General features: G+C 43.9%; 1 protein-coding gene across 3 annotated transcripts; it reads left to right on the top strand.

Annotated features, from left to right (window-relative positions):
* Nucleotides 1–1,384: 1,384 nt before the first annotated feature.
* LOC102701838 (pentatricopeptide repeat-containing protein At1g05670, mitochondrial) lies at nt 1,385–7,911 on the top strand. Of its 3 annotated transcripts, XM_006657693.3 has the most exons (6): nt 1,385–3,827; nt 3,926–4,021; nt 4,118–4,217; nt 4,333–5,511; nt 6,394–6,569; nt 6,798–7,911. In XM_006657693.3, exon 1 carries the CDS (start codon nt 1,475–1,477, stop codon nt 3,734–3,736), a length of 2,262 nt encoding a protein of 753 aa, XP_006657756.1. In that variant the 5' UTR covers nt 1,385–1,474; the 3' UTR covers nt 3,737–3,827; nt 3,926–4,021; nt 4,118–4,217; nt 4,333–5,511; nt 6,394–6,569; nt 6,798–7,911. The 3 variants fall into 3 exon arrangements, with proteins under 3 accessions (XP_006657756.1, XP_015695360.1, XP_006657758.1); XM_015839874.2 differs by lacking the exon at nt 4,118–4,217 and having other exon boundaries at nt 5,422–5,511; XM_006657695.3 differs by lacking the exon at nt 4,118–4,217.
* The last annotated feature ends 1,668 nt before the right edge of the window (nt 7,912–9,579 follow it).

Here is a 9,579-nt window from a genome sequence, read left to right as displayed (position 1 = left end):
AATTGACGTGAATATATGGGCCGAAGGTTTGAGTCCCAATTATCTCATTATTGGATGGGCTAATTTATGGGCCAAATTATTGCACGCACGACTGGGCTGAATTTAACAGTACAATTGAGCTAAATTGACGTGCATCTATGGCCGAGGATTTGGGCCTCAATTATCCGATTGTTGGATGGGTTGATTTCTAGGCCAAACTTATTGGACGCTCGGTTGGGCCGAATTTAACCATACATTTGGGTTAAATTGACGTGAATATATGGCCGAAGGTTTGGGCTTATCTCATTATTCACTGGGCTGATTTATGGGCCAAATTATTGCGGGCACGACTGGGCCCAACTTAACAGTATATTTGGGCTAAGTTGACGTGCATCTATGGACCGAACGTTTGGGCCTCAATTATCCCAATGTTGGATGGGCTGATTTGTGGCCCAAACTTATTGCACGCTCGGTTGGACCGAATTTAACCGTACATTTGGGATAAATTGACGTGCATATATGGGTCGAAGGTTTGGGCCTTATCCCACTATTTGATGAACTGATTTATGGGCCAAATTTATTGCACGCTCGATTGGGCCGAATTTTACCGTATATTTGGGCTATTTGACGTGCATATAAGGGCCGAACTTTTGGGCCTCAATTTGGTACTCTGCTGCCTCGACGCAAATTATGTGCGTATGGGCCAAAATTACAACTACTGTTGGTCCAAATTTACGTTTACATTTGGGCCGCTTACCTTTGGGCTCAGTTCAGCCCTACGTTTGGGCCGAATTAAAAGTTACTTTTGTCCTCAAATGACGAGCACTGTAGGCCTGAATTTAAGACTACTTTTGGGCGGAAATGACGTAACTGTATGTTTAGTATTGGGCTGTATGTAACGAGCCTTTGGGCTGAAATTACCATATTCGGGCCAAATTTAGTTATACTGTTGGGCTGAATTGACGCGTACCTTTGGGTTGATTGACACACATCTTTGGGCCAAATTTATAACTGATTTTGGGCCGAGTGTACAGTCCCTTCTCTGTGAAAATTTGCCACACTCTTGGGCTTATATCATTAGTGCTGCAGGGCTGAAATGACGAGCACATTTTGGGCTATTTTAATGATACCATTGAGCTGAATTTGTGCTAATTTTAGGCCGAATTTGTACGAACTTTGGGCTTAAACTGTGAGGACGTTTGGGCTGAATTCCTGACAACTTTTGGGTTAAATTGACGCGTTGTTTTGGGCTGAACTTTCGGGTGTTTTTGGTGTGAAATTACAAGTACTACTGGGCCTAATTGACTTCCAGTTATACTTTTGGGCTTTTCTAAAAAAATATACTTGTGGGCTGAATTTATTCTCGTTTTGCTTAACTAGCACCCCTGAAGGTTTTCTATTTTTCTTTCTTTCGAATCCTATCTGCTTGTCTGCCGCCGCCGCCGCCGTCGCTGCCTCCGGCAGGTGGCCCAATCCCCGCATCCGCCGGCGCCGGATGCTCCTCCGCCGCGCCATCTCCGCCGCAGCGCAGCGCTCCTCCCGATTAACGCACTCGCATCCCCTCCTCCGGCACGTGGGTCCTTCCTTCTCCAGGCGCACCACCACCTCCTCCCCGCGTCGTCTCGGCCGTCGTCGCGCCCCACTGGCTGACTGCGACGCCCTAACAGCTACCGCCGCGCCGCGGCCGTTCCCGGACTACTCCCCGCCCCTCCCCGATTCGCCGGTCGACGACGACCTCGCGCGACGCCTCGCCGCCGCCGTCCTCTCTTCCCCGAGACCCGCCTCTCTCCCTCCTCTCCCCTTCCTCCCTCTCCTCCGCCCACTGCATCTCCTCCTCGCGCTCCCGCGGCTCGCCTCCCACCCCGACCTTCCCAGCATCCTCCTGCCGCTCCTCCTCCTCTTCCCATCGGGGCCTCGCCCCCATCCTCACCTGCTCCAGTCCTTCGCTGTCGCCGCACACCTCGCCGCCGTCCGCGATCCTGGCGCCGCGCGGGCCATCCTCGTTCGTGCCCTCCGCTTCCCGTCCCCTCATCGCCATTTCGTGGAGCAGTTCATCTCCACCTATAAGGCCTTCTCCGCCGACCCTGTCTCGTTCGACCTCCTCCTCTCGTGCCTCCCCTCCGCGCCACTCCTCCGCCGCCTCCGCCAGTACGGCATCTCCCCCTCCGCGGAGTCCTGTAACGCGGTGCTCTCGCGTCTCTCGCTCGATGAAGCCATCCAGCTGTTTCAAGAGCTCCCCGATAAGAACACCTGCTCGTACAATATACTACTCAAGGCGATGTGCAGCGCTGGCTGCATCAAGGATGCACACCAGTTGTTCGATGAAATGGCATCGCCACCAGATGTTGTAACATATGGCATTATGGTGCATGGGTATTGTGCTCTTGGTGAGCTGGAGACTGCAGTTAAGCTGTTAAGTGAAATGGGGACAAGGGGGTTGGAGCTCAACCCAGTAGTGTATACTAGTGTCATTGCACTGTTGTGCGACAAAGGGCAGGTTTCAGATGCTGTGAGGGTGGTAGAAGATATGGTGATGCATGGGGTGGTGTTGGATGCAGTGGTGTTCACAACGGTAATAAGTGGGTTCTGTAGGAAAGGTAATTTGGTAGCTGCAAGGAATTGGTTTGATGAGATGCACAAGAGAGGGTTGGCACCTGATGCAGTGACGTATACTGCACTGATCAGTGGGCTTTGTCGAGCTGGAGAGTTGAAAGAGGCAGAGAGAGTGCTTCAGGAGATGGAGGACAAGGGGTTGGACATTGATGCGGTCACATATACGGTGCTCATTGATGGGTACTGTAAGGTAGGGAAGATGATGGAGGCCTTTCTGGTGCATAACAAAATGGTGCAGAAACGAGTGACACCAAATGTGGTGACATACACGGCTCTGTCAGATGGACTTTGCAAGCAGGGGGATTTGCAGGCTGCTAATGAACTATTGCATAAGATGTGCAACAAAGGGTTAGAACTGAATGTTTTCACATACAACTCCCTGATCAATGGCCTGTGCAAGGCTGGTAATCTGGATCAAGCCATGAGGACTATGATAGACATGGATAAGGCAGGCCTTAAACCGGATGTTTACACATACACTACTATCATTGGTGCTCTTTGCCAGTCTGGAGAGCTTGATAGGGCTCACAGCCTTTTACAGGAGATGTTAGATAAAGGAATTAAACCTAGTATTGTGACTTATAATGTTCTAATAAATGGGTTTTGCATGTCAGGTAGGGTAGAAGGAGGAAAAAGGCTGCTTGAATGGATGCTGGAGAAGAACATCCGCCCAAATACCACAACTTACAATTCTCTTATGAAGAAATACTGTATTGACAAAAACATTAAATCAACCACCGAGATCTACAAGGGAATGCTTTCGCAGGAGGTGGCACCAAATGAAAACACATATAATATTTTGATAAAGGGACACTGTAAGGCAAGAAATATGAAAGAGGCACTGTATTTCCATAGTGAAATGATAGAAAAGGGATTTAAACTTACTGCAAGCTCATACAATGCTCTTATAAGATTGTTGAATAAAAAGAAAAAAAATATTGAGGCAAGAAGATTATTTGAAAAGATGAGGAAGGAAGGTTTGGCAGCCGAACCAGATGTATACAACTTTTATATTGATCTCAGTTTTAATGAAGATAATTTGGAGTCAACTCTTGCACTTTGTGATGAGCTGGTGGAAGCCACTCTTGTAAAATCTAAAGCTGCCGTGGACAACGACTTTGCAGAAGAGCATATATGCAAGTAACATGGTTTGACAAATGATATCATCCTAATCTTATGTGGAACAATATCACACATAGAACTGCTCCTTTTTCCATGCTTAACTAACAATTGAGGTAATAATTCATTTCTAATGACGTAATCAATCATCCATTGACACTTCAGCAATTTCCTGCACTTTCTTATGATTGATGATAAGATCCTTTGTTTACAGCAATCATGAGACTTCTTGAGAAGATGTGGAGGAACTTGGATATTACAGAGACATGTTTTCTTGCAGCTTGCTCATCATGGTTTATGCAATTTGCAAGTAAGACACAGAATGCACATTGAGCTCATTCCTTTTTCAAGTATTGCCGGCCCTTTTTTCTTGTTCTTCTAGTGACCTAAATTTTGGTGCTTCCAGCCAATTCAAACCCTTCATAATTATCAAATCTGCAGTGACTACAGTGTTAAACTGTGTGAAATTACATTTGTGCCTCGTATTGCCCCTGGTTAGGAAAAAGGTTTGGAGAACCAGTGCTGTTCTGTACTATTCTTTTAAATTGTACTAATAAACTCCTATAGCTGTGCAGTGATTGAATAACAGTTTTTGCATATGTTGTAATGCCTTGCATACAGGTCTATCGCTCCAAGATGCTGAGTACATCTACTATTGGACTATGTCTGTTGGTCAAATCAGGACTCTCCTGACACCAAAGTTCCGATGAACTAATGATGTCATGCTGATGCACAGAGCACAATTTTATACTTAATTTAGGTTAAGCTATGCGATCACACATATATGCATATGAAAAAAAGGACTGTACACGCATCTGTATGTACATAATGGGATAAATCATTAACTGTATTATAGTCTTATAGGTATTGCATTGTTCGTCCAGTGTTCATCCACACAGCTAAAGCATTCAATCCATTCCCTATATTGTCATGACTTGACATATGTGTACTCAACATCCTCTTCGCAATGTGTGATCAATAATGTTGTGATAATTTTTAACAGATAGATCATCCCTTTGTGCATGTAAAGAAATAAATGATGATTCTTAGTTAAAAGCACTCAAGGCCATGAGGAATGAGTACTGCTCCCTTCTTCTGTGGTTTTCAGTATGATTCATATGTGGAATTGTGTATAATGTGATGGTGTACTCAAGTCTTAAAGTTCAATTATCACACAAACGATCAGTGAACCAAGGATTCCCTTAGATGGATTTCTGCTAAACCACTTTAGCCTTTAGGATTGGATGTTCTTTTCCCACCATTACACGAAATTGCAGTATTTTATTCGCTGAATCATGTACAGCTTTTTCCTATTTGGATGCATTGTAATATTGTACTTTTTTTTCTTCCCCAGTTGTTATATACTGTGTGTTTTTTACCAGTTGAATTCTCTATCCATTTTTTTATGGTATGCACAAGTATATAACACAGTATATACACTATTATGTCAAACTTGTGTTCTGAAATGCATGCTCATGAATCTTAGTATGTTTGACAGTTCCTGTAGTTACATACCATAAATATACCGAACAATCAACTACTTATAAATCTATTTATAATATAGTCTGATTTGCTAAAGATAAAAGTTAATACGGCCTGTATGTAAAACGTTGTGCACATCTTGATGTTCTAGTTCTTGTATCTGGTTTTGAGTGGGATATGCAAGTCTGCAAGCTTTGTCTCATTCCTTGTTTAAGTGCATGATTGTAGGGAAAATTTTCCATGGTGTTTTTGGCAATGTCAACACTGAAGTATTACAATGCTGATGGTCTGGACCTGAGTTGGATATTTGGAGCAGAGGTATAACATTCATTTTTCTCTGTGAAACGTGTCCTGTTTGGCCTTTTGGGATGAAATAGATGACAATATTTGCAAGGAGATAATTGGATAACTGTTGCATATATTTGGCTTCCACATAAATGTATTTGGTGGTGAAGGCAGTGACAAACGTTTACCTAGTGTTGATAGGGTTTGACATCATGGAGCGATGCTATCTTACATCTTTTCATTACATAACATGGCAGTGTTACCCTTCTGACCATGTCTCAGTGTTAGGCAATATTTAGTAGGGACATTAGCAACTTAAGCCAAGTGCCAACTAGTGATTTCTGTCATAGGCCATTTTTTTTCAGTAAGATGCATCTGTTCAATTTTACAAGGCTGACCAGATAGAACAACCTTGAACAATTTCTTTATGACGCACTAAAGGTAAAAGTAGCAAAAATGACCTCCACTTGGTAGTTATAATTCATATCAATACACCATCTGTGCTTCCCATGTCCTCAGGAATCAGGCTGTGTACCTGTTGGTATATCTACTTCAAAATTTTGAACCATGCCATCTTTGGCTAGAAATGGCAAGTTTCCTTTAGTCATTGGCAGATGGCACCATCTCATTTCATTTTGTTCTTTTCTTCCCACTTACGATTCTTTCTGTTACTTTATAATTAGATGCCATGTACTCCCTCCTTTGGTTTTATAATATTTTGCAATAGAAATTAGTGATCCAATTTGCATTTTGAAGACCACATCAGGATTCAAAACGACAAGTTTTCACGACCAGAGGTGTATCAATCAAATTTCACGGGTTGTTTTACAGTCTTAACTGTAACTTTAAGCTGTACTTTGGAGTTGTCATGACTACAAACTTATGTTGTAAGTTGTCTGCTTTGCACTTTCGCAGGAGAAGTTTCTTTCTGCCTGCATAATTTGGTTACAGACGAAGACAGTGGTCAGGCTGTGAACAAGTGAATAAACCATCAGGGGGGGTATTAAGCCAAATATAAACAACAGCTAATTTTTCCATTGATTATCCCGTATGGATGAGATGAAGATGAAGCCAAACAAGTGGAACCAGAGGTGAGAAGCCCAATGATAGTGAGTTCCATGAGTACATTTTCATTTTTCTTCTCCTTCGAGAGATTACACCGTTTTCTCAGAAGGAAATGTTGGACTTGCATTGAATTTATATGGATATCTGATGGATCTATAAAAGAAAAGAAATCATGCTCTGTTTCCATACTTGCAGTATCTTGCATTCAGAGTGAAATACTACAAGGACTATTTGATCGGTTTGTCGAAATGCAGGTGGTGGTGGGCTAGATCCTCTCGTTGTCGTCTCTATACCGGAGCAGAGGAAGAAGGGCGCGACGTCCATGAACCATGCCAGAACACCCCTGTTTTATGTGACATGCTCGAAGATGTGCCGCCGTCGTCTCCTTGCTCTCCGGCGACACCTCCACAAGTTAGAGCTTCGCATTCTCCGATCTCGAGTCGAGCTCGGATTGAACGATGCCGCGTCGTACAAGGATTCTGCTTGCTTCCTTCATCGACTTCAACTCGGACTCGGACTTGGCCGGCTGGCCATAAATCCAAGCGCACACCCTGCCGCCTCCGCCCGCATTCACCATCTCCTTCCACCGATCCTCGCACGCAGCATTGTTCGTCCATGGCGCATCGTCTCCGCTCCAGCGACCGCAGCAGGAGCCTCGGCGTCGACGCCAAGGGGAGGGTGTCCAAGAAGACGTCGTCGGGATCGCCCGTCAACAAGTCGTCGTCCCGGGGTGAGACGCCGGCGGCCGCGCCCGTGTCATTCAAGACAGGCGACCAGGTGCGCGTCCGCACGCCGGTGGGGAGGCTGCTGCCCTCGACGCTGCGTCTCGTCCTGTGGCTCGGCGCGGTCGTCGTCTCCGACGCCGGCGACGACGACGACGGCCATCTCGAGGTCTTGTACAACGGCAACTTCCCGCGCGGCGACCCCTTCCGGACCGTGCGCGTCGCCATCAAGGACGTCAAGCTGCCCGCCGTCGACCACACCGCACCGCCGTCGTCTGACAGCACGGCCACGGCAGCCCCGCGGCGGAGCAAGGGCGGCGGCAAGTGTAAGCTGCTGCTGCTGAAGGAGATGCAGGCCAACTCCGACGCCGCATCTACACGGTGATCAGTATCGTGTCGGTGCAGAAGCTCGTAGGATTCAGAACAAGGGCTCCATCTGTCGTCTTCCTATGATTTTTTTTTTCTTTTTTGATGTAGTGGAAGGCGCTAAGTTTGATCCCGCATTTGTCGTAGATTCGTCGATAGGATGATATTCTTTGGAATTCTTCGGATTAGAAGAAGAAAATGAAATCTGTGAATTGTAATTATCATTGATTTTGAAAGAAAGATCAAGATTTGTTTACATGCGAGCGATGCATTTTTTATAAAGGAGAGGATCAAATGGGTCAGATCAATGGCTACAGAGCTGTTTGCTCAACATGAAAAGGGGTCCTCTTTGTCAAGATTTGATGACTCCAACATCAAGGTTGCGCCAAATGAACATATTATATCCAGGCTTGACAGCTGGATAAGAAAGACTGATGAGTTAATTTCGTGAAATTATCGAGATTTATATAATGTGGTTCGCAACACTGTGTTCAGGGGTTACACTTTGCAGCAAACACCAGAAGATTGGAGATGCCTATTGGCGCTAATGTTGCAACCCATGTTTTTCCGTAGGAAATCAAATAACATACTTTGACATAATCAAATGAAATTTCATCTCGTCTACTGGAAGGAATGCCCTGGGGTTCTAGATACATGTTCCGAAACTTCTAACAAGTGATTAGGCACTTGAGAGCAGCGGATAGATGTTCTGAAATTCCCAACTAGTCCGCAAATTAAGTTTCTCCATTGGGCCCTTCTCCATTTAAGTAAAAGGCACCTTTTATCTTAAGTGAGAATATTCATCAATGAACTAAGGTTAGATAAACTATAAATGCTTTATATTCGTTTACCTGCTTCCATGAACACTCATACACTAGTGCCAGTCGGCCCAGTCCAACGACTAATCTTTTGCTTCCAATTTATACCAAGGTCGTGTCGTTTACCCTCCTCTTTAACCCTAGATTCCCTCGTTTTTCATACGCACGCATCCCGAACTGCTAAACGGTGTGCTTTTTCAAAAATTTTCTATATGAAAGTTGGTTAAAAAAATTCAAATTAATCTTTTTTAAATTTTTATAGCTAATAATTAATTAATCATGTACTAATATATTACCACGTTTTCCGTGCTGACTAATAACCCAGCTGCCGAACGCAGGTATAACCCGCACGGAAAAACGTAATAATAGATTAACACATGATTAAGTAATTATTGATTATAAACATTGAAAAAATGGATTAATATGATTTTTTAATGTGACTTTCCAATAGAATTTTTTTTGCCAAAAACAGCAGTTCAGAAAACATACATGTAGAAAAAGAGAGAATTTGGCTTACTTAGCTCACCAAACGAACGCGGCCTAAGTAACGAAAATAACTGCATTATAATGGACTGGTTGAAATTTTCTGTAAAAAGGGGGTCAATTTTATTTGGCTAATATTATGCGCTTGGTAATTTCTGTTAGAGTTTGTATCGAATATGTGTACATAGTCGGTTACTACTAAGTCTTAGAGTTGTAGTATGTATTAGGGTAGAAGTAGACTCGAACGAGTGGAGCCAAACTCTATCATAAGCTTGTTTTTTAAATAAGAAGGTAGACCTATTGTAACCATAGGACAAAAAGAGCATAGGTAGGTAGGCTTGGGGAGCAACCATTGTCGGCATAGCCGACCGGCCATGGTCGTTGATACCTGATAAGCTGTAATTATGATGGAATCGGGGAGGAGCGCATGTAATCAGTGTCTTGGAGAGTAGGCTTGTCCGAACCTCGTTAACAAATATCGTCTCTCGGTGTCATCGTCATGATTGGATATTCTATGGTGATCGCTTTTTTGTTTCGCGGCCGATATCAATTTTGGAGCTAGTTTTATAACAATTTCCATGTTGATGGTGGTACAGATTAAATGATGTAATATTGATCTTGTAACTCTCAGAAATTTTATTATGCAA

Source organism: Oryza brachyantha, chromosome 7, assembly GCF_000231095.2.
Source record: "Oryza brachyantha chromosome 7, ObraRS2, whole genome shotgun sequence".
Taxonomy (NCBI): domain Eukaryota; kingdom Viridiplantae; phylum Streptophyta; class Magnoliopsida; order Poales; family Poaceae; genus Oryza; species Oryza brachyantha.
The sequence above is the reverse complement of the archived record's forward strand: the minus strand, read 5'-3'. Positions and strand labels throughout refer to the sequence as shown.